At 34.4% G+C, this 25,652-nt stretch overlaps 1 protein-coding gene across 23 annotated transcripts in view; it reads right to left on the bottom strand.

Moving 5' to 3' along the window:
• Positions 1–25,652, bottom strand: part of NAV3 (neuron navigator 3) — a 791,518-nt gene that overhangs the window by 37,732 nt on the left and 728,134 nt on the right. For all 23 annotated transcript variants that reach the window (XM_070600533.1, XM_070600535.1, XM_070600545.1 and 20 more), the window contains 4 exons: positions 25,553–25,576; positions 22,769–22,846; positions 14,506–14,589; positions 5,412–5,523 (listed from right to left, as the gene is read on the bottom strand). In XM_070600533.1, the coding sequence (XP_070456634.1) occupies positions 5,412–5,523; positions 14,506–14,589; positions 22,769–22,846; positions 25,553–25,576 (298 nt within the window). The remainder of the gene's footprint in view (positions 1–5,411; positions 5,524–14,505; positions 14,590–22,768; positions 22,847–25,552; positions 25,577–25,652) is intronic.

Below are 25,652 nucleotides of genomic sequence, written 5' to 3'. Positions count from 1 at the left end.
TTTTTGAAGATATTCACTTAGTTCATACAAGCAAATTATTTATTTATAGTTAATAAAAATTGAAACTGACATTTTAGCTACTTACAGTGAACTGATATTAAGTGTTAATGGAGACACTGAGAATTTATAAAATTACTTTTAATGTCAAATCTACCTATAGGCCATTTCTATTACTATATTTAATTGGCATTAACTCAAATTAGCTAAGCAAAAAATCTCAGTGGAACTTATGTCAGAAATTACCATATAGCTTTCAAAAGGTTTCCATAAAAATAATAGCATAAAATCAAACTTTCCAGTTGATTGATCTATTTAACAGTAAAATGACTCATAGCAATGACACTTTAACTGGCTACTTTCAAAACAAAATAAATGGGTGTACATGTGGGTTTGTATTATACATATACATATCTCCGTCTTTACACTCATATACATATGTACATAACAATAATTATTTTTATTTTTCCATTAACCTAATAACCATGCTGACAAATTTTATGGGAGGGAAAAGTAGAGCTATTTTTCAGAATCCCTAGAGTTTGGTCTCTTAAAAGTATTTTTAAAAATAATGATGAGAACATTTACTGTTTTTGCATGCTAAAAGCATTACCATGCCAAAACCTAAATCAAGGTATTTATGCGTGCTCTTTTGATACAACAATAGAGGACACAGTATCCCTTAATCAATTAATATGGAAGTTATATGAATAAACAATAGAAGAATATGTGCAGGTATTTATTTTTGTTTTACATTTCTGCGGCAGTTGGCTATAAGCTTTTCGGAACAAGATGTAGTATTTGCTAGTTTTTTCCTAATACTGACTTTCACAAATAGAGCAGATGTTTTGTTAAACTATCCTAGACCTTTTATCATATCTAAAATTAACAAATTCTATTTGACTTTGATTAATCCCCAATTTTAAAAAGATAGGTAAATTCTTGTAATCATAGGTCAAAATTAGTCCTTGGAGGTATTAGTTATATTCAACTATGACTGCATTTCCAATAAACATTAGCAAAGGCATAATTTCAATGATATCGTGGAATGAAGGCAATGCATTTTACTTTTCTCTAATAATTCTTTCCCAGTGCTTATAAGTATTTGATTCAGTGCATGGGACATCAAAGAGTTCAGTAAAGAATGGTTGACCAAATGAGTATTGACAATCTGAATGAATGGAGAAGCTTATTTTAAAAGTACATATTTCAATTACACATTGTTCATCCATTCATTTTCCATGTCCCACCCTTTGCCCCATGACTGCCTGGGGTCAAGCTACCACCATGACTTGCCTGCTCTACAGCAAGAAGAGCTGTCCAACTGACTCACCTTCCAACCAGTCTACAAACAGTAGCTAGAGAAATCTTTTTGAAAGAAAAACTTCATCATTTCTCCCTTTCTTAAGACTTTTCAATAGATTCCCATTTTAATAAAAATAGAAAATACTTCAACTCTTAAATATGGCCTAAAAGTCTCCCAGTAATCTGGTTAGTACTTTTCTCTCCAAACTGGTTCTGTTATTTTATCTTTGCTCATTGTCTTCCTTGTATCATTTCCATAAAGGTGCTAATCTCTTTCCTGTCTCTAGACCCTCTGGAAGCTCCTCTCTCAAAATTTCTGAATGACTTGAGAATTACTCCTTGGATCTCCCCTTAAATGTTGCTGTCTTGAAAAGGCCTTTCTGGACTATGCGAACTCTGTTAGGTTGCCTGGTACCTTTGCTTTCTATGGCACCTATTCTTGTTCATTTTAGAACTTATAACTATTTTGGTATGCATATTCAACTATACTAACAATCACAATTGTTTATTTTCTGCTCTACCAGTAGACTAAAAGTTTGATGGAGACAAAGGCTATGTCTATTTTGTTTGCCCTTATATATCCAGGGCCTTTTGCAGAGCATGGCATGTGGTAGGTGATCAATACCTGCTGAATAAATTTATTCTTATTATTCATTCTACACAACTGTGTTTGCCTAACATTCCTAAACAATACTTACTGTTGACAGCAGTTTAATGCATGTTTTGTCAAATTGTACTTGATACGTCTTAAGGAAAAACTATCGCATGTTTATGCACAGAAGTAGTAACTTAAAAAACAATAGTACATTTTGAAAAATAAAAATAAAATTTTCCATTACCTTTACCTTTCAGCCTTATAATAATTATGGTTTATAATGTCACAATTGTTATAAATATAATATACATCAATTACCTTTCATTGCAATGGATTGTGAGCTTTTGAGCAGAGAGGGCTTTTTTTAAAATTTTCGTATTTCAAGATCTAATAGAGTGCCTAGTACATAGCAGGTGCTCAAATAACATTTGTGAATGAATAAATACATTTATTCTATTGTAGACTGCTATTATTTATCAGGCTTTGTAAATAAATGCTATGTACAAATATAGAGAAAATAGAAAGTTACCTTAATAAATTGGTATGTGATTTTGCCATAGTTGACCTATCTATAAATGTGTTAAGTCACTCCAAATACATATCTTAAGATTATATGATAAAAATTTACCTGACATAAATATTTTAAAGGTCACAAAAACCAAATTTCAATACGATTTCAGAAAACAAATTTACAGCTTATATAATCATCTTAATAACCATGGAAAGATATATAATTAGTCCATGACTGTTTATTTTCTCCATGTAATGTCAACAGTCAATTATAATAAGGATTCATCTGTTTCCACTGAACTTAATGTGTTTTAATATTACAGGAACACAATCTAAATATCCTATATACATTCAACCTTTATAACTATTTGTTTTTGTTAGTTTTTAATCTTGTAATATTATTTTTTTAATTTTATTGACCAATTTGACTATTAGCTGTTATCATTTTGTTCATGTTAGGCCCCCCTCCCACATTTCTGAGCAAAGGAACTCCTATTTTTCAAGTCCAGCAGATCTCTTAAGCCACCTGTTGCCTAAGATAAAAGGAATCTGTCCAGAAAGTTTTACTTCAGTGACTTGTACTGTGTTAAAGAAAAGATTAAGCCTTTTTAAATCCCTTCTGGACCTATTTACGACTTGAAGATTTAGAACATAAGCTGCTTTATTATAGCTCTAAGATAAGCTTTAAATATGCAGTTAATTTTCCATGCAGCATATAAATCAACTCCCCCGCATGGAAAGTTGCTAAATTCTCAACAGAAGTAGCCCCTAGAGAACTAGTTTGTCCTTCAATTTAAGTATATCTCACTTTATATAATTGTTTTCCTAAAATTTAAATTCAAGTGTTTTTTAAATTATATTATTCTTTTCTATAAAATTTAATTACGCCCTTTTTATGTGCAGGGCATCATCATAGCCACTAGGATTAAAAAAACAAACCACTCTACTATCAATCAGGAAAGGCAGACCTTAAATAAATGAAGGAACCAAAGTATAATGCAAATTTTGATAGTGGAAATACAGTTATTTCCAGAAACATATCACAAGGGGACTTCATCTAGTTTGAGGATCAAGGAGGCATATTTAGACTAACTCTTGCAAGGTCTTAAACATTATGGTGAACAAGTAGGGTAGAAAGTTATAAGTAGAATAAACAGAATATATAAGGAACTTTTGAAGAATTGGACGAAGTTCAGGGTAGCTGAAATATGAAATATAGAATGCAACAAAAGAGCAAGATATAAGGTCTAGATTAATGTCTAGCATATAACTGATAATCAATAAATATTTGTTGAATGAAGGAAGCTGGTGAAGAAAGATTATATCATGTTAAGGAGTCTGTATTTAATCCTAAAGTCAATAAGACACCTGTAGATATATGTTGTCAGACAATTGCTATGGTTTCACTGTGCGGAGGATGTAAAGTGGTGTTTGACAATGAGCTGAAAGGCTTTAGGAGTATGCGGTCATTGTTCAAGTGAGAGAGGAGGGATGGTGATAGTAGGATTAGAGAAAAGAGAACAGATCCAAGAGAATTTAAGGGGTGGAATCCACAGAACTTGGTGATTTTTTGAGTGAGGAGAGGAAGATGTATAAATAACAGATTTCTGGCTATGTGGAAGGATGTTGGTGCCATTTACTGAGGCAAGGAACACTGAAGGTAAAGCGAGTATGTGAGGGAAGATGACAAGTTCAAATTTGGAGATGTTGAGTTTAAGCTGACAAACAGACATCCAAAGATAACCAAATGTAGTTCTCTCTTTGGCAGCTGGATACACAGATCTGTAACTCAAGAGATGAGCCTGGCCTGGAGAGATATGATTGACAGTCATCAACACATAAATGATGATTACAGCTAGAGCACTAGATGAGTTTGTACAGGATTTTAGATAGGATGGAGAGAATCAAAATGTACAAAATCATAATGAAGGAGAGCTAAGGACTGGGTTCTAAGAAATATCAACAGTTAACAGATAGATACAACTGAGTGAACCTACAAAAGACACTTTGAAAGAGATTTCAAAGGAGCAGCAAAAAAACTAAGAATATGGATGTCATGAACATTAAAAGAAATGTATGTTTCAAGTAGGATGGAATGGACATCAGTATAGAATGCTTTTTCTATGTAAAATACAATAAGAATTTGAAATGTTGTACTGGATTTAGTGTCATATAAGTCACTCCTGATTCTGGAGAGCTGGTGAAGTGGTAGGAAAGGAAGCCACACTCCAGTGGTCTGAAGTGTGACTGGCTGCTGAGATATTGAAATATTCCATAAAACTTTTCCAGAATTCATATGGAAGTGGGATGAGAAATGACAGGACATTTTTAAGCTAGTAAAGAGTTGAGCATATCAAATGCTTTTGAAAAGAGTTAGGACATGAATAAGCAGAACCTGTGTAAAGAAAAGACAACGTGACACTAATACAAAGCATTTCTTCCATGGCAAATCATGGGAAAAAGGGGGTGGGGGTGGTGGCAGAGATTGTTTTGTCATGTTTAGAACTGTTGAAGCATAGTAATAACAAAAAGTAGTCCAAATTTTAGTCCGTTTTCTTACTGTTTTTAAATTCTCCACAAGAAATTAACCTTTTTATTACACCCCACCCAGGATGAGCTGCTCCCCACACTCACTACTTGGTATTTCACCATATTAATTATTTTATTTTTGTGTACAGATCTAGATTTTCGTACTCCTTACTAGGTTTGTTTTGCTTGAAATCAGATATAAATGCATTAATCAACCTCCCCATCCTCACCTTCACCAAATCAAGTGGAGAGAAATGTGTGTATGACTATACAAGAAAATTCTTAAGAAAGATCAATTTAAAAATTATTTAATAATGAAAGCTACTGTTCTTAAATTCTGGAATTCTGACTGCATTAATACCAACTTACTCATTATAAAAGGCAATGTCACTGAGTAAAAGCAGCTTTGCTTTAATTAATAAATAAAATAGATGACTATTACATTGAATGAAATAGGCAATATTTCTAAATATACCTTTGGGAGGATGGTCTGGACCATTCAGTGCTCCTTGAATGGCTGCCTGGGCAGCAGAGTTCTGGGCCTTCAACATTTCAATGGTTTCTCTTAGTTCTATAAGTTCAGACTCCTGTGAAACAAACACAATGTAGAAGCTTTAATACCTAGAGAGAAAAGTAAAACATCCTTCTTCATAATGCACTATCAAACAGGTTTGATTTTATGTAGTGCTAATGTCCTGGGAGATTTGGATGCTTGACTGACCTTGTCAAGTTGAATCTAATAACTTCTTATTTAGCTAAATGTACCGGAGAATTAAAAAAAAATTTTTTTGGTTATTCTCTTATAAATGTGATCTGAATAGTCTTTATTCCTCTCAAAAGGCAGCACCCAAAAATGACCAGTACACATAAAGCAAGATATCACATTGCTAATTTTATACCAAACTTATTAATACTACCTATGATTATATTACATAGTTAGATACCAGTATTGTACTAGTGCATCATATTGCATTTACTGTCAACTGGAAACCCTGAGTTTTTGTCAAATGAGCGATTTCAGATTTTGTCACATTTATTTTGCAATTGGAAAATAGGTTCTTTATATTCAAATATAAAACCTGGAACTCATCCCTAAATCACTCCTTTCAATGTAATCTTATCAAATTCTGCTGGCATATCAAGGTCATCTTAGATTCTGATACTTTTCACCCAATAAAACTCTTAGTATGGAGACCCATCTTCATCAAGCCAAAGCAACAGAGAAATTTTTAAAAACTGAATAAAAATATATGTAATATACTGTCCTTAAATAATAGTTAAATTACCAAAAAGCTTACAAATCAAATTTTTATAAAACATCTATTTTCTTATTGAATTTAAGATATATCCCAATGAAAATCCTTGTATAAATTTGCTCTTTCACAGATATTGAAGTGAATTATTTTATCAGACATGACTCAGTATGAGGAAGATAAGATAAAAAGAGAAGGAAGTGGAGTGCTCTTTCAGCATAGGCAATATTTCCATCAGGAGCTCCTTCTTGGCATTGATAGCAATCCTAAAAATTAGAATCCTTGTCAGTGTCTTAGAGGGAGAATTCATTGCTAATGTATTTGTCATTCATCATTTTCTCTAGCATCTTTGGAAGAAAGCCAAAGAATCAGGCTTGGGTTCTTTGCTCCGTGGTAGAGTTTATCCCCACTCAACGTCTCCCAGAATATGTAGAGAAGGCAGGATCACCGACAACTGCCTTTGCAGGAGACTGCCTCACACACGGGAATGTCCAGTGACTATTCTGAACTTAGATACCTTGTTAAAGAAGACAGACAATGCTAGTTGAAATGATATGCAAGTTTGGGATAGATAACTGGCACTACCTCAATCTATTTTGATTGGCTACCTGACATATTCCTGACTGAGAATAGTGAGATATTTTAAAAAACAAAACCTCTTATAGACTTTTAATAGCTCATATCAAAAAATCTCATAATGAAACATCAATAGCAACCTCCTGGATTTATAGATGGATCTTCAAATACTTGATTGTAATTTCATCTGCATTTATTTATCAAAAGAAAAAGAACGTGTTTGTGGAAAATTTCCAATGTCATAACACAAAACACACCACAATTTCTCAGTCTCTCTAAGTTCCATCTATATTCTGTTCCTTGCCCAACTAGTAATATATAAGTTTACCAAAATTTAACGTACTTTCCATTTAAAATGAGTCTCCCAAGAGATAAAATGTTTAAAAAATTCATCCTGCTTTAACCAGAAATTTATTCACAGAAGGATATCTATAGTGCATATTTAAGGAATTACATAAATAGAAATTTTACAACATATAGACTAGGACTTGTGTTACATTTTAATTATAAGCTGATTTTAATTTTTGAATTTAAAAGAAATAGTGCTTATAGTGTGGATTAAAAATCTGCTAAAACATTTGGATTTAGGTTTAAAGTGAAAAAATGAAAATGAGAAGATCTCATGCAAATGTCTAAAAAATTTAGCTTAAGTTTATGAGATAGCTGACTTATTTTGATGTCAAAACTAATCTTTTCTAGAGAAATCTCTTTTAAAAACTGTTTTTTAAAAAAATTAGAAGTGGACTTTCAGGGAATATTATTTTTTCACAAAATTGTGTTTAATACGAGATAGAAGAATGATCACTTTCTAAAATTAAGTACTTTTTAAAAACAACAGATATTAGCAGGTTAGTTGTTACTTATTGTGGCACAATAAACCCAAAGGAAGAGCAACTAGGTAAGAAATATATTCATTATATGACGGGAAAATCACATCCATGAAAAAAGTGATTTTATCAAATTCATAGTAGTTCTTTAGGAGAACTTTGTAAATGTAATCAAGCCCTTATGAAATATTCCATTGTCTTTAATTAAAAAGATAGTTAAATTCTACTTTGACATAATCTGTTCAAACCTCAAGTGCTTATCTCTCCAAATCTGCAAAACTTCCTTCCTTCTTCCTCACATCAGTTGATGAGATCCACCTACACCTGTCACTCAAGCTAGAATCATTTCTTTTCCTGAGTCTTTCTATACGATTTTTCCCTTTGCCTTAAATATCCTTCCTCACTCTGAAAGGCCATGGTGAAATGTCTCCATACATGTGAAACCTCTTAGTTTTCTTCTCAGGAAAAATGAAAAGGTCCCCTTTCTGTGCTTTCAAACCATTTATGACCTTCAGCTTATTTAGTTGTTGAAGAGTTTATCTTTTGACCTAACTTACGATCTCAGTAAATGTTAGTATGATTTTGTTCAAATGTTCTGGTCTATGTTAAACAGATGTTTCTCCCCTTCAAAGAATAATGTTAAACTTCAACTCTACTGCATGTTTTAACAACAGGGTGTTTGATCACCCAGGGTGCCACAAAGACGTCAATAACTTTATTATTCATTGTAAACAGAAAGTCTCAGTATGGCTAAATCAGTAGAATCATTTCCTTTGGATGGTAATAAAATCAGGTTTTCCTTTCTCTGTTTTCCAATAGTTCCTAGAGGTAAATGTAAGGCATTTTAAAATGAAAATTTGACTGAGACATAGAAATTGATTTTTAGTAGTTTATTTCTAGTCTTCCTTTTTTTCCCCTTCATAATTATAGTTGGTTTTTCACATTTATTTTTTAAGCTATATTTTCCTAAGTTTACTATAATGCATGGACATTGCACTGTTGCCTCCAAGTACAACTCTGAATTCCCTTTTTCGGCCATAGTGGGGATGTAGATCAGAAAGATGATTAGAAGTGAGTTCCAGAGATAGCTGACTATAAAATTGTTTGATTATCTGAAATAGTTTCATATAGTCTCTTTATTTTGAAGATGACCTAATAAAAGATACTTAAGTTTTGAGAATCTCTATTAACCCTTCAGAAAAAAACGCGGGAAAATGTTTATACTATCAGGATATGGATTTAAAGTCTACTCTTCGTATTCAGTAGTTTCCAGTTTCTTCTCTCCTTATTAGAAACCAAACAGAAGACTGGGGCTGAGATAATTCTGCAAAGGATCCTGGAGATAAAATGATCAGACCATATTTTGTTGGTATTTCCTCCTTTTCAAGAGTGGTATTTTAAAACCTGAGAACCAAACTAAAATTTCATTTATTTACAATGAGCCAATCAAGATAATGATGTCCCAAATACCTGCTGACCATGTAAGATGCCAGTTTTCCAGGAGAGTTTCCTGGGTAAAAGAAGGTGGATGGAGTCATTATCTCTTCTAACTATTTTGTACCTGTCTCTGAGGCTAAATAAGTTATCAAGATCAGACTTGAAATGCTTCAAAATAAAATTATCAAATACAGGTATCAAAATACTAGCTTGCTTGGGATTCTTTCTAACCTAATTTCTTAACTATATCTGACCTCTTTCCAAACTTCTCCTAGCCACAGGCCTTCTTGAGAATCCCACAAGCTTGGCAACAAATCTCATCAACCTACTTGACCTTCTAGGCAAGGCTCTTAAAAAATTCTAAACCCGTTTTTTGCTTCTCACATTGACACTCAGTTAATCTCACACTATCTAGATGTATTTTCTTTGAACACATTCCACTCCTAACCCCTTTGTACTGTGTCTTTAGTTTTTCTACTGAAAGAACCTGGCCAGCCCTGGTTCTAACTAAATGAACTAAACTCACCAAATCACAGTAGCATAAGCAACTGGAATCCATAAGTAACTTATGAATTCAAATTATCCTATGCCTAAAAGGCTAATGGACGTATTTTCTGACTCTAACATCAAATTTTTAAAAACACTTCCAGATGACAAATACTTTATCCAAACTGGGGAAAGTTAATGTAAAGACCCAATTCAACTAAATTTTTAGCTTCTACATTATCTATTTTCAGAGTCACAGCTTTGAATTTTCTCATTTTTAAGGTTTAAGTTTCTATTCATCTAGTCACCAAAAAAAGAAATTTCACAGAGGCAAGAATGAGCAAACCCAGACTTCATAGTTGGCACAAGGATCAATATCTGAGCTCCATCACTCATACAAAAGGTATTCCTCTGTCATGCTCTGACCTAAGAAGGCTAACCTAGTATCCTTTAATATGCTTTAATTGCCTCTGGCATGACAACTATAGGGAACTGATTTGAAAGTCTTCTAATTATCCATAAGTACTACCTTAGTAAATTTGCAAGGGTATAGTAGTAGTTCTGTAAAATTTTCAGTCGTAAAAATATAGACTTGCAGAATTCTTGCCATTCGATGACTTGCATTGTAGCCTTCGTCATCTGGCATTCTATGAGAAAATAAAGGCCTGAACAATAATTTGAGTGACAAGTTTTTCAGTTTTGACAAGGATGGTACATAGCTAATACACTCTAGATGCAGAGAACAGAAATTATTTTATCCTATATGATTGATGCCTCAGGGCATTAAGTCCTAATTCTCTCATAGAATCATAGAGAAGAAGTGCTGGTAGTGGGACAAGGACCTGAAATCTGGGTAAAATTCTTGATCAGACTATGTCACTATCACAATCTGTTGAGCCCTAGGTTAGCAGAGGGCAATGCCGAGAGATAATTTCACCCTCCAGCAAGCATCATTGACAATTCTTTTTTTTTCCTATATAGATCTATTTTTATATAAAATGTGATCCTCTGCTGGCAATTGAGAATGCTGTTGAGCTTTTGGGAAATGCTGCTGGATTAACTAAATTTTCATTAACTTAATTTTGTCATGTTAGTCTGGTGTCAAAAAACCTTGAATGGCTCCTTGTTTTCAAAAATCAGATTCCTTAGACATCTTTCTAGCCTTAGTTCCCATTTCCCTCCACATTCCTTCTTTTTCCCTTAATATTTCCCATATTTTCCTCCTTGCTACTCATGCTCATGGTGTTTCTTCCTCTATGATGTACAGTCCTCCATGTTCACTGAAATAATCTTCTTCATTCTCCAAGAGCCTGAGGAGGTTCCTCTGTGCCATCTCCACACTGAAACCAGTGTGAAGATGCAGCGGTCCCCCATGAGAACGCTCCCGACATTGGACTGTTATATTGCTAATCGTGCCTCCTGAGTTATTCATACATCTCTTTTCTTTCTTACCAGGCTGTAAGTATATAAAAGCAGCATTTGGGCATATACATTTGGTAGGAGAATCATTGTGATTTGGCATCTGTAAACAAAGAAAAATTTTAGGGCACTATTCAAGGGAGTGATTTTAGTCTATAAATCAAACTAAAGTTTTGATATAGTCTTCAGACTATTCATGCCATTGATTGTTGAAAATCACACTTTGAAGTCAGAAGAAGCCAGAAGATTTGGATTTGGATTCCTAGGTTAGTTTATCTATTTCTTAAGCATGTAACCAAGGACATGTAACTACCTTGGCCTTTGTTTCTTCATGTGTTAGCATCCCATCCTGCCTTTACATTTTTCAGCAGTGCTTATCGTCACCTGGAATACTATATGTTTTAATTATATTTTTATCATAATCTGTCACCTACTAGAATATAAACTATTTTATATTATAACCGGTTATAAACTAGGATATAAACTCTGTGTGTGTGTGAGTATATATATATATATTTCATAGTTTCATTCTCAGTAGCCAGAACATATCTCATACACAGCAGAAATTCAATATAACTTTGGCGAATGACTAAATGGACAAATGAACCTTGGAGCTCCAGGAACAGAGTTTCAAAACCTCTGCTCTATATTCTCTAATCTTTTTCCCAGTATTGTTGGATCACTAGAGAGCAATATACCCTTTTATCTCAGCTCCCTGAAGAAATGACTTTACTGAAATAGGATTAAATGTTATGCCCTCAACTTTTAGAGAAATGTCTATTTGAACAGTGATTCTGTCTTTTGTTATTCCATGACCCCAATTTAAGAAACTTTACAATAAATTTGTCCTTGAATTCAGTGCCAAAAAGTTTGCCTCTTCAATCTAAATTATGCTCTTCTGGTCAGAAAATGAGAACTAAACATGCCAAGCCGTCTCCTTTTGTGTCTCAGCTTCCTTGACATTCAATTCAGTTCAGAGCTTTGCAGAAGTAATTACACAGGCTCAGGCATCTTGTTATATACATTCCTCTATTGGTTTTCACTAGATTCTGTCATTGAATTGTGCCATAGCATATTACAAATAATTTTATGAGATTATCAAAACCACTTTGGAAATAGGCAAGTAATATATCCCAGATTAGGCAGCCCTAGTGGTCTAGTCATTAAGATTTGTGTTCTAACCACTGCTTTCTGGATTTGTTTTCTGGTCAGGGAACCACACCACCATCTGTCTGTTGTCATACTGTGGTGGCTGTGTCTTGCTGTGATGCTGAAAGTTATGCCACTTGGATTTCAAACACCAGCAGGGTCACCCACACTGGACAGGTTTCAGCAGAGCTTCCAGACTAAAATAGACTAGGAAGGATGACATGGCCACCCACTTCCGAAGAAAATGGCCATGAAAACCCTTGAATAGCTGTAGAGCACTGTCTGATACAGTGCCGGATGGGGAGATGATGGCGCAAAAAGACTGGGCAGGGTTCTGCTCTGCTGTCCACAGGGTTGCCAGGAGTCAGAATCCACTCGACAGTACTAATAACAACAAATCTCAGATTGATAAAATAAACTAGTTACTAATGTTGTGTGTGTACAGCCTGCAATTAGAAGAGCAATCAGTTAAAAAAAGGGCAAGGGCAATTTCAGACATCATGCTATCTTCTGAGAAAATTTCGTATTTGTGGTAATGTTACTTTAAGAATAATGTGCACACAATTATAAAATACCTTGTATTACGGAGAAATATTTAAAATATTCAGGCATTATTCATAAGCATTATAAATTAACGTTTGTTTTTCCAGTTTCTATGAGAAACTGTACTTACAAATATGAAAGTTGAAGGAAATATGGGAGAGGCAAAAATATATTAATTATGACTTAAAGATATGGAGACAAATACTAAGGATGATTTCTAGCGCTATGCTTGGCATATGGTCAATAATGAATTAGGTTCATCTTACATTTTGTAAGGGGAAAAGGAGAGAAATGTAAAGGAAGGTAACATTTGCTGACTGTCCACTGCATGTGACATTATCATAATATCTCATTTATTCCTCATAATGACTCTACAAGACAGTTATCATAATCCCCATTCTAAAAGTGACGAATGTGAGGGTCAGAAAAGGAAGATCCAACAGCTTCTAAGAGACGTCCCTGAGATTCACACTCAAGCCTACTGGGCTCCAATGTTTATATTCTTTCCCACTCCGCTGCCCTAAGAGACCTTGTAATCCTATTTGCTGAGTTCTTCTGTTACATAGTGAAGTGGTAGACTGTACCCCCCCAAACAAGATTAAGATAAAATTTATGCTTGAGAGAGTTTGTTCACTTCCCTTCAAGAACAGGTTTCACAGGGTGGACAGTATTCTCTTTCACAGGCATGGGAAATCTATGAAATAGGAGAATGGAAGATAAGGGCAGATAGAACACCCTTTGCTAATTATACTAAGCAATTATAGTATTATTCAATTTTCTCTTTTGGTTTAATTAGGCTTTTCATTCATGTTTGTATTTAACTTAAAAAAATGGTAAACTGACAAAACTTGGTCATACATGCTAATTCTTTAAAGCTAATGACATACTTTATAGAAACTAAAGACAAAATTGGAAGCCCTTCCTATGGATCGAGATATAGGTACTGATTCTGAAAATATCCAGAACTTTTTAGATTATGGATCTGTTTGAGAATCAGAAGAAAACTGTGTCCACTTTGCTCATATTACGCACATGTGCAGTTTTTACAAATACTTTCATACAATATTAGAGTCTTCATCTGTCTCTGACAACCGCCCAAGGACTCAGCTTAGGACTACCAAAGTAACAGCAGAGAGTCAGTTACTGGTTAACTTGTGGAAAGGGTCCACATTCTTTCTAGGCAGCACAGACCTTTTTGATGCTTCTGCCTTTGTGAACTGAATTAATTCTCTGTTTATTTCTTTTTAGTATTGCTTCTTCTACTCCATAAAATCATTCAGATTTTATATAATTTAACTTTACTTCAAAGACAGCATCCCCAGATGCCAACTAGTCCTTTTTACTCCAAAATTACGCAATATTGTCCTTTGTCCCATAGATGCTTTAACCTAAAGCCCTACCTTGTCGAGTCCTAACATCTCTTCCAGGCCTTATCCACGAGTATCTCAGCCTACTGGCCTTCGCATGGCTTACAGACCATGCATTTGTGAAAATCTTGTCAGAATGCAGCTCTTCTCAACTGCATAACAAATTGTTCCTAGAATATTCTAACTCTTCTTCCATACAACTGTTTCTCTTTCTTAACATTTGGTATTCTTTTAATAGTTCCAGTCAGAGGTAAAATAATACACTGCCTAGAAAGAACTCTGTGTGCGTGTGTGTGTGTGTGTGTGTGTGTTCCAATTATGGATTAATCTGGATCATAAGTCTTTAAATCAAAATCTGAAAAGGAAAGGCATTACCTTGTCACTGTTCCAATTTAGTATAGAATGGATCCTCTGTAGTATTATTTTTAAGAAGCTGCATCTCAGGCATTGTTTAAGTATCCTCTGCAACTCACCATCTTATTTCATGGCCCAGTACCAGTTCTTGAACATACCTTTTGTTCCGCTGTCATGGTTAGACTTTGCAGTCGGCCAGTCATATTCCCTAAACTCTTTTCAAAAGCTGCTACGAGGTGAGCCTGTGAACCAAATGGAAGGATCACATTTTAAATGTCAGAACCTCATTTGGATGGACGAAAACACTTCATTTTACAAAAAGCTTAATTTCAGGTATTCTAACTCTTTAAATACTGTGACCATCACGGTTAAATTTCAATGGTGACTCTCCTTTAACACAAATCTTCATTTATCTTTTCTAAACTTCAGCTTAAAATCAGTGTTTTAGTCTCTTGACATTTAATGTGAGTTCAAACAACTTCTGAAAGGGGATGGTATTTTGCAAATAATAACACCTTCTAACTTGCACATCATGGAAGATTTGACACCTAAAATACTGAATAAAGTTCTGAGTTGCAAAGTTTTTGACTGAAAGCCCAAGAGGAGGTCACTGTGATAGTCAATGGACAAATGTTCCTCCTTTTTATACCTGTATGATGAACTTTGAAGACATTGTTAGCTCCTCCATTATAAAGGCACTCTCCTCCAAGTGTCAGACATCTGCTGACAGCTAAAACATTATCTTTCTTCTCTTTCTACATACAAAGAACTGAATCGAAAAGAGTTGTCTTCACTTTCCAAACTCTTTTCAATAAAAGGGCTTTTATTTCTACTTTATTCTCTTCAACTAAGAAAGCATAGGTAGGCCAGCTAGAAAGAATATTCAATCATATTTTATTTAACATTAGGTTTTTGTGGCTTTGGGGTTTTATTTTAAATCTCAGAGAATTATACATATTGCAGTACATAACCATAAGTCTTACGATTAAGAAGTATTTGACAATCTTATTAGAGCTCTAAAACAGGCCAGTCCTACTGACGTGCCATTATGCAACAGCGTGACCCACAGAATACTGGGTGTGAAGAGGTGCTCCATCTTCGCTGTGGCTTTAGGTAAGTCTGTAGGTATGCTATCTCAAACAGATCTAATTCTATTATGCTCTTAAATGGATCCAAGGATAGAATATTTTACAGCCCACATCTGTAATAAACTATGTGTGGGGGGAAACTTGGCAATCCTTGGCAAAAGATTAATTTTTTGAGGGAAGGGAGTAAGAGAACTCAATTAAAATACATCGCCCTGTAACTCTAGCAGAGCTGAAACGCTGAAGTACCTGTAATCAAAGGGATCATGGGAGTCCTAAAAATTAGGGCATTCGAAGTTTATTCCATTATTGGTAACAGCTAGAATGTACAAGGCCCTTCCATTAGCATCATGATACAAAGGTGTCTTTGTTTCTATCTCTGAACTTATCCTGAGCTTCCTTTTTTTCCTGACACTGCAAAATGGAGAAAGATCATTCGTAGAAAATGCTTCTACTAATCTTCAGGCCATCAGAACAAGTCTTCATTCTTTTTCCACTCCCTCTTCTCTTCCTCCCATACATACACGCACACAAATGATGATGCGTATTCCCTGACTTGTGTTAAGTGAAGTCTGTCAAGGTAGCAAAATAGACAAGACTGAATATTAGTTAAGGGAAGTTCTTTTTAATGCATACTGTCTTTGGTTTTCAAATCACAACCTTGAGAATTATACTTCAAGGTTTGTTAGCAGATTTAATTGGATAAATATTACTCAAAAAGAAAAAGAAATAGTATCATATAGTTTAAAATATTTTCAATGAAGGAATACTATTACATCAGACTTAGTACCCTCAGAAATTAGCATAAGGTTATGTCCCACTTTCTCTGATACTTAACCTTTTTTAATTGTAAAAAAAATACACCCTACATAAAAGAACAAATTGAAAATGTACAGCTCACTGGCTTATCATATAGTGAACGTTCATGCACTTATGAGCCAAGTCCAGAAACAGTACATTTCAAGACCCCAGAAGTCCTCCCTTGCCCCTCCCTCAGTACTGTCTCCTCTCCCTTCCCCAAAGATAACCACTGTTATGACTTTGTGGTAGTTATTTTCTTGCTTCTCTTTATAGTTTTATCACCTAAGCTTGCATCCCTAAATGTTATGCTAGCTTCGCCTATTTTAAAAACTATTCCAGTGGAATCATATGGCATGATTTTTTTGTGACTGTCTTCTTTTACTTAACATTGTGCTTTTGAGATCTGTCCATGTGGCGTGTAGCAGGAGTTAGATTTGGCTCTAAAACTCTGCTCTGTGTGACTTATAACATATTTGCCCATGATGACCGCTTGTGCTGCTTCTAGTTTAGTCTATTAGAAATAATCCCGCTATGACTCTACAGTGGGTTACTAAATCCTAAAAGCAAAACTGCTTGTTTTCTTTTAAAATAGTGAAAATTCTGGTGGAAAATTGTTACATTTACTCAAAGAAATGCAAGATTCTACTCAGTATTGCAAAGTTTTAATTCTCCCAAAGAATTGTAATGCTTAATTGTTGGACTATGAGTCCTTGAAGGTATAATCTTGAACATAGTTACTTTCCTTTACCTTCTATGCATATTTTATCATAATAGGAGTTAAAAATCTGACAAAGAAAGAGGGGCTGTGAAGAATATGCTGTACAAATATATTGCTTATATTTTGTAGCTTTGAATAAATATAAAATATTTACCATTTGAATTTCAGTTTTCAATCTTTGGAAATTGCTTTTCATTAATTGCCCACAGGAAAAATGTATAACTAGTTACAAAAGAATATTTTAATTTGAGTCACATTGTTTTAAACAAAAAATATGTTAAAAGCATGTTAGTGAAATATTGCTTTGAATTTATATTGCCTTGGTTTAGTTTATCAGATTAACTTTGTTACTTTGAGTTGTAAAGGTTAAATTTTTCAGCAATTGGATTAATGGAGAGGAAGTTTAAAAAGGAAATAAGGAAAACCATTTCTACCAGTGGTGATCTTTGTCACCCTAATGGAGAGAAAGTGGAAAGTAAAACTGATTAAACTTTTGGACAATATGTCTTGTCTGAAAAACTGTATAAAATGATGACTTTCTAAAAAAACTGTGGATTTTTAGGGGGACTGTTAACCATAGTTTACTTGCTTCTCACTTTTCTTTTAGCAGTTGCACAATTTTCAAGCCAGAGTAAAATGGTATCAATATGATGATGCGTATTCCCTGACTTGTGTTAAGTGAAGTCTGTCAAGGTAGCAAAACAGACAAGACTGAATATTAGTTAAGGGAAGTTCGTTTTAATGCATACTGTCTTGGTTTTAAAATCACATAACATAATCTGAATATACATGTAAAGACAATTATTGTGCTGCTAAAGAATAAGATGAAATATCATTATGAAAAATGCCTGCATTGCATCTGTTCACTCAGAATCCAGTGACAGCCCATCAACCAAATAAAACATACTCCATACATAGATTTATATGGGAATATATATATATATATATGATGTTGCATTTGAAAATCAATAGTTAGATGAACTGAAAATGACTGAATCTATTATAAGGTTTCACATTTCCTTTACACTGTATAAAATTATCCCTTAAGTGTTTGTCATTGTCAATATGTGCAAAATAGTCTTCTCTTAAAGGAAATGCAAAAAGCAAGAGCAACTGCCAGATTATATAAAAATATTAAATAGAGCAAAGAAATAGGACACAGTCCCAAACAAAATAAACCCACGCGATTTTTGGCTAAAAGACTTACATGCTGAAAGGTAAAAAAAGTACTTTTTGTTCTGTTACATATTCATTCACTGATGTCTCTGAAAAATGGTAGTAATAACTAGCCTTAGTACCCATTTCTAAATTATCTAGGGGCTGAGATTTGTAAAGAAAATACAGTAAAACACAAACAAAGGCATCCCGCCTGACTTGGCTGCATGAAGGTGTGCACAAGAGGCCAGAGGGCACCTGGCTGACTGTATGATGTGACCAGTTGCCTTTGCTTGTGGGGCTCCTGTTGTCATCCTGTTCGTGGTTGCCGTACTGACTCAGGGAAGGCCAGGCAATAGCACTTGCCAATGTGCTGTCTCTCTGTTCTAAAAACACCCTAGGAGAGACAGCTTTACAAAGAGTCTTCTCAGGGCTTTATGCAACTCTGTTCAGAGAGCTTCACAAATGGGAAGGCTCAGTGCCATTCTGCTGCCTAGGGGTCATTCTCTGCCAGTCAAATGAGAGGGGAGCTGCCTGGATACTTCTCTGACTCACCACTGCCCCTTTGAACAAACGGGGGAAAGCATTTTAGTAGAGAGGTAGACAAGTTTCAAATTTAAAAATTAAAACATGGATTATTGTGTAGACTTCATCTAAATATAATCATGTCAGGTCGAAACACACGACACATCAATTACAAAACTAGCCTAAATTAAGGCAAATCATTTAAGTCTTGATAAAATTAATCATATATTGAGTAAAAATGAATAGCTGGATATGTAAAATGATTACTAAACAAAAAAACAGTTAATGATATTTTCTACAGAACCCAACTCATTGTAATTTGTCCTCATAAATCACAGTTATTACACTCCTATACAACAATGCTCATTGTAGTGACCCCATTGAACCAAAAGGTAAAAAGTTTACTTGTGGTCTGAATAAATTAATAAATGACAGGCTTATCTCTACCTCCAAATAAGAACTGCGCAAGATTTAAACAAATATTTTTTTTACGTATTTTTGAAGAAATTCTATACAGAACTAATTTTATTCAGTCTTATGATTAACTGAATTTCTGTATATATCTATGTTAAAATATATATAAATATTACATACATCAATGGATATTAACTCAGAAGCATTGAAGTGAAACGTACTCTGAATGAAATTAAATGAAGTATTTCTTAGAACTGAGGAAAAATGAAGTATTAACTAAATTCTTTGATGACTCATTCTGGTCTATGGAATCAAAAGTGACATTATAAAACAAATGTAAAGCGAGTGAATTCAAAATAACCTGTAATTAATAGGTGACTTATGAGTAATTCAAATTTCTGAATATGTAAAGGAGATTATACCCTTAAAAATACAAATGGACATAAATATACAAGTCTCTATCCCTTGCAATTATAATACTATTAAAAATGTTTAAAATAGGACTGATGTTAAAAATATTTTATAAACGTTATACATGCATCTATTTATACAAGTTCTCAGCTGTCCTTAGTCTTAAAGTGAATTTTAATAAACTGCTTTGTAGAAGAATTGAAAATAATGCGTATCTTCATTACCTGAATATTTGATTTTCATCTTTTGACATTTTCAGCAATAAATTTACCTGATGGTAAAAAGCTTTAACAATGCATATCACCACGAAATAAAGGAGCACTAAACAATGAAATAAGGTTGAAATTCCTAAAATATTAAAAACTAGACATCTCTTTTAGAAAATTGTAGTAGATCTTTAGGTGTTCTATTTTATTTTTTAATTTGAAATACTTATAGATTCACAAGAAGTTGCAAGAGAGTATAGAGAGGACCCTCGTAGTCCCTCACCCAGTTCCCTCAATGGTGACATCTTACATAATTACAGTGTGATATCAAAGCCAGGAATTCAATAGTGGCACACAGATGTAGATTCACCCATACCCAACAATTCCCTTACCCTAAAGCTCTCACTGTTGCCACCCCTTTATAGTTACGCCCACCTCTCAGGAAGAGAGCGGAACCCCATCCCTGACGCCTGGCAACCACTAACAGTTCTCTATTGATAAATGGAATTACACAGTGTGAGTCCTTTTGAAATTATCTTTTTTCACTTAGCATAATGCATTTTGGATTCATCCATGGGGTTGTGTGTATCAATAGCTCATTTCTTTTTACTGTTGATAGTAGTCCATGGTATTGATATATCAGATTTTTTTTATCCATTGACCTATCGAGGGACATTTGGTTGTTTCCAGTTTGTTTCATTATTAAAAAATAAAGCATCTAGTTACAGGTTTTTGCGTAGATCTGAGGTGATTTGAGATTTCTAAAATGCATTATGAAGTAAAAAAAAACAAAGGACGACGTAAATAGGATATATATTAGGCTCTCAGCTGTATGCAGAAAGTACTACTAATGATAACATAGAAATAGCTGGGGGAGGCTGCAGATATTTGGGCATTTCCGCTAAGACTAGCACTTTTTAAACAAAATCATCTATTTAGCACTGCTTCCTCTAATTCTGTATTTGTTACCATTTTTTTCATTATTGTCCCCTAAAGAGACAGTACAGACATTTTTTCATAATCACTCCCTTCCTCCATGACATTTTAATGCCACAGATATGCTGGACACCTGTTTAGGTACTCTGTGTATATCTGTACTTTATGCATAAAAAGAGTGAGTTTATTTTTCATCACAAGAACTATTTTTCACCCTCTGGTAGTCATATCAATGCCTAGCTAAGAATACACGCTCCAAAGTCATGAGAACCCATCAGTGAGAAGAGTGTGGCGTACGTGCTTGGGGCAGAAGTGCTAGATTGCCAACAGCTGGCATCTTTTTAAAATGTTTGCTCCCTTTCCAAACAATGGCACAGAGTCAACGCCCAGGATGGTCCCCCATGTTAGAACTTGATTCCTTTTCTGTGTGTGAGTGTGTGTGTACGTATAAGCCTTTGGAAGTATGTATTGTATGCCTGTATTCATGGGTAAGTAAAAGAACAATGTTGAAAGGAAACCCAAGAAACCAATAAACATGAGTGGGAATGGGAGTCTCAGAGGGAAAAACAAACATACACTTTTTATTAAACAATTTTTAGTTTCAGTTTTTCTTTTTAATGCAATATGCATTATTACTTTTTAAGTGGAAATAGTTTAAAAATTACTGTGTAAAATTCAAATTCCATTATGTACAGTAGCCATTTATTATTCTAATACCTGAATACAGAAGTCCACACAAGAGACATTTACAAAATAAAATAAAACCCTCAGTAACTGTTCAAGATACATGTAAGTATCTTGACTATCCAGTGCACAGGGTCTGTCACTGAGACTTCCTCATTGCAGATAAACACAGCCCAGTGTGTTTTGCTATTTAGATTGTAATATGTCCTCTGGGTACAGATTCAGTAAACTAGGCAGGAGTGTTTTATACTACCATACATCTAGCCTATAGCACAAAATTTACAGTTGCTTCTGAACTATTTCTTAAAGAGTTACTCATAGACATAAAATATTGGTTAAATAATACTGTCCTCTTCCTGTATTCCCTAAACAATTCTCTAAGATCTGCTATTATTTTTAAGAATTCCCTAACAAACATCTATAAAAAATAAAGATAGCCAACCCAAAATCAATTTGATTCTCCCAAAACTGAAAAGATGAAATCAATTTAAATAGAGTGCTAAAATAAATACATTGTGAGTGAAATAACTTACTTAGATACCGTGGAAGTTATAACACACAATAGTTTTTATTCTTAAAATCTCTCTTATTCAAGTGATACCCAGTGGGCTTGCATCTGCTCACTCTTGATACCTCAAGCTTTGTCCAGGAGATAGATACAAAAACTCAACATAGAGCAGAGAGTGGGAGGCAGGGAACAGGCCCAAAGCCATGGAGTGGAACTGAGCAGATGAATGCTGCATGAAGGTGGCAGGACATATGGCAAAGTAGCAGGAGCTTCCTCACCTCTCACTGTTGCTTCTAACACTATTGTTCCTGAGGACTAGGCACAATGCCACCTGTTCTCCTTTCTCCTACATCTATTCTGAGTCCGCCCTGGAACAGCGAAAGATCTTCAATAAGTGTTAATATGATTGATGGTCTTCATCATCATCATTTTTGCCAATCTCAGCTGCTTAAGCTGCTATGACAAGGCTGCCAAAGTTCTTGAGAGAACTGTATCTCATTTACAATAGAGCTAAGAGCCCCAAATTTAGGCCTAAGTTAATTTTTTCAGAATTAACTGGATGCTTAACTAATTGTCCAATAAATTGTGCTGAAGGAGGCAGGGCACATGAATTTTCTACCTTCCAAAGTTAATTGCCATCAACTCCTAATTGTACTGTGGCTTGAGAAAGTCTCACGCATGGGCAGTGATAAAAATAATAAATACGAGAAGAAATAACCCTTGTAGCTGTTACTAATGTTTCCAACCTTATAAGAAATACAAAATCATTTTAACCACATTGTGATTCCTCATCAGTTTGGGTTTACATTTTATTACCCAGTGTGCAGGAAAGTTTATATTTATATGAGTCACACTATTTGGTAACTTAAGTCTGTATAATTTTGGAAGTTTAAAGTTTGTTCATCTATTACGAAAATTTTCCCATTTATTCTATAAAAATCTGTTTTTATATATCAAAAAAAATCAAAAGTCACTTACATTTGCTGAAAGTTGTGATGTGAGGGTGGCAACTTTTTCTTGTGATGCAACCAGCTCTCTCCGCAGTTTATGGATTTGCTGAATGTAATTTAAAAAAAAACAATTTAATATGCTAGTAGATTTCTACTTAAAGCTGAGAATTCAATCCAACAAAGCAAATACTATGGTTAGCTCACTCTACCCCCGCTGTATCAGCGCCAATTCCTAAAAATTAAAGAAATGTGAACACCGGCCACACAGTAACAATCAAATACCACTTATGAGAAGAGAATGTAACTATTTTCAAGCTTGGGACCAAATCTGCAAATTAAAGGATACTAGTTCCACTTGGCATCCCTGCCTGACTCAAGAATCAATTTATGTTCTCTACTGATTCTTCTACCTCCAGAATTTCTAGTAATAAGACTCAGGTAGTAAAATCTTTCCTTTTTAAAAATTAAATTTACTTATACATATTTTTTCTGGACCTTTTTTTAGCAAAGAGTACTCCATGCTATTTTTCTGTCAATTTTCATGTATTTTAATTTTCTATAATTTGGCAAGTTCTCAGAAGCTGCAGAATACCCTGCAGTCACTGAAAGTTAGCTCCAATTCAGCATTCAATGATTCCATATTTGAAAATAATTTTATTGGCTGAAGTTTCACTGACTAACACCCAGAGAAGCCTTACCAAATCTTTATTACATTACCCTTTATCCAGTGAGTTCCTATTAGCTCGACCGGAAATGCTTTATAGATTACCCATAGTTTAAAAGTAAGCATAAAATTAGTAATATTGTGCAAATAACTAGATAAACTAACAAAACAAATATGCTAAAAAGTTTTCCTTTTTAGTTAAGTTCCCACTCTACTAAAATTGAACCAGAAAAAGGTAAGAGTATATCAAATCATATTTGAATTTCAATGTAAACACTTTCCGAACTTTAATCTGCACGTCTCATGTTGCCACGAAATGTAAACAGTGATAAGTAAGTGAAAAGCATTTACAACATCTGAGAGGAAGTCTACAAGCACACTTCCAGTTGCAAGAGATTTTAGCTAAATAGATGCCAAACATTCTACTCTAATTCTCATTTCTTCAAAAACAAGCCTTCCATTGTTCTGGTTGGACTTTCGGAATACTGACTCAGTTTGAAAGAGCATTCCTGACACAGTTCAGTAACCATCTTTTTTTCTTCTTACACATTAGATTTTTGTAGAGGAGAAATATTGGTCAATATCAAGAGACTCTAAAAAAGAAGTGGATTGAAGCAGAGACAGTGAATATTTACATAATTTGGGCAAATGTGATTCCATTTCACTCTTTTTCCTTTTTATTTTAAAGATTTTATTGTTTCCTTTTTCTCCCCAAAGCCCCCGGTACATAGTTGTATATTCTTCGTTGTGGGTCCTTCTAGTTGTGGCATGTGGGACGCTGCCTCAGCGTGGTTTGATGAGCAGTGCCATGTCCGCACCCAGGATTCGAACCAACGAAACAATGGGCCGCCTGCAGCAGAGCGCGCGAACTTAACCACTCGGCCACAGGGCCAGCCCCTCACTCATGTTTTTTAAAGAGGTACATTCAGCCCCAAAGAGCATTTGAGTTACATTCAAATGATGACCCCAAATAGTTCAAGAAAGCGGAGCATGTATTTCATTTTTAAACCAAAACAAACTCAAAGAGCCTTTCTCAAATTAATAGTCTCTATTATATGATCCTATTTCCTTTAAAATATACCCTAGGAAAACTTAAAATAATGTAAGTTATTTTTTAAAAACCGTGATCCCTTATGTGGCATAAATGATAAAAGAGGAGTCTGATAACTACTAATACAGCAAAGAGATGTGGCATTTCTACACCTCAGTAGCTATATTACGATCAGTATTAGGAGCTTTACCACATCCATGCAATGTAAATCAAATAGATTAGATTTTTTTAAGACCATATTCAGTCTTCATTCTAGTAATTATAAAGATCAAATTGCTATAATCTATACTTTTTCAATATTTTTAAACGCAGCAAAAATATTACTTAAAAGTAAATAAATAAAGATAAAGTGAGACTTAAAAGGAAAGAGTTCCTTTGCAGAGGCTGTCACCAATGCATTTATCTTCTCTGTGGTCTGATTGTCTCAGTGTAAACCAATCAAATAGTCATTAGCACACTTTGAATAAAGGCCTAATTAAAGTCCTCCTGCTTTACTTGGCCAGGTCAGGCTCACACAAAGGGAGAGAAAGAATGTTAGCCCCAGGCTGCAATCGGATTTGTGTGTGATTGCAATGAAGTGTGTATTTGCGAAATGTGTGTGATTAGAACAATACAGCACATTAAACATAAAGTGGTGATTACAAGTAGCACAGTCCTGGCACCAAAGAGATGGACTGGATGCTGGTAGCCTGCATTGTGGAGGTCTAATGCCTAAGAGGCAATAGTCTCCTCTATCCAATACCGTTAGTCTCACAGGCAGTGGGGAAAAGGGACTAGAATCAAATAGAAAGACAACACATTCATTCATTCACCAAAGATTGAACGAGTGCTTACTACTAGAGACAGGTTATTAGCTGTTGAGCTAAGATTACATTCTGATATGTGAGAAGAGAGTTTGCTTCTCAAAACTTCCTTTCATTTTCTTTTAAGAGGAAATATCCAAGACTATCTGTCAACTAGCTGGGTCATTTCTATCAGCAGTGCTGGAGAGTTATGCTACTGTATCACACCGCCCCCTAGTGTTAGAAACACTCATTTCATCATAAACGTAAATGAAAAGAGTCAAATATAAAAATGCTGTGTTTTTAATTTTTTACCTCTGAATGAGCCTTTTCTTCAGCCTGTAAAAGAGAAAATGGAAAAGAATTTAACTATCATGTTAATTCATTCTACAAGTACAAATGAATAAAGTAATTA

Source organism: Equus przewalskii, chromosome 29, assembly GCF_037783145.1.
Source record: "Equus przewalskii isolate Varuska chromosome 29, EquPr2, whole genome shotgun sequence".
Lineage (NCBI taxonomy): Eukaryota > Metazoa > Chordata > Mammalia > Perissodactyla > Equidae > Equus > Equus przewalskii.
The sequence above is the reverse complement of the archived record's forward strand: the minus strand, read 5'-3'. Positions and strand labels throughout refer to the sequence as shown.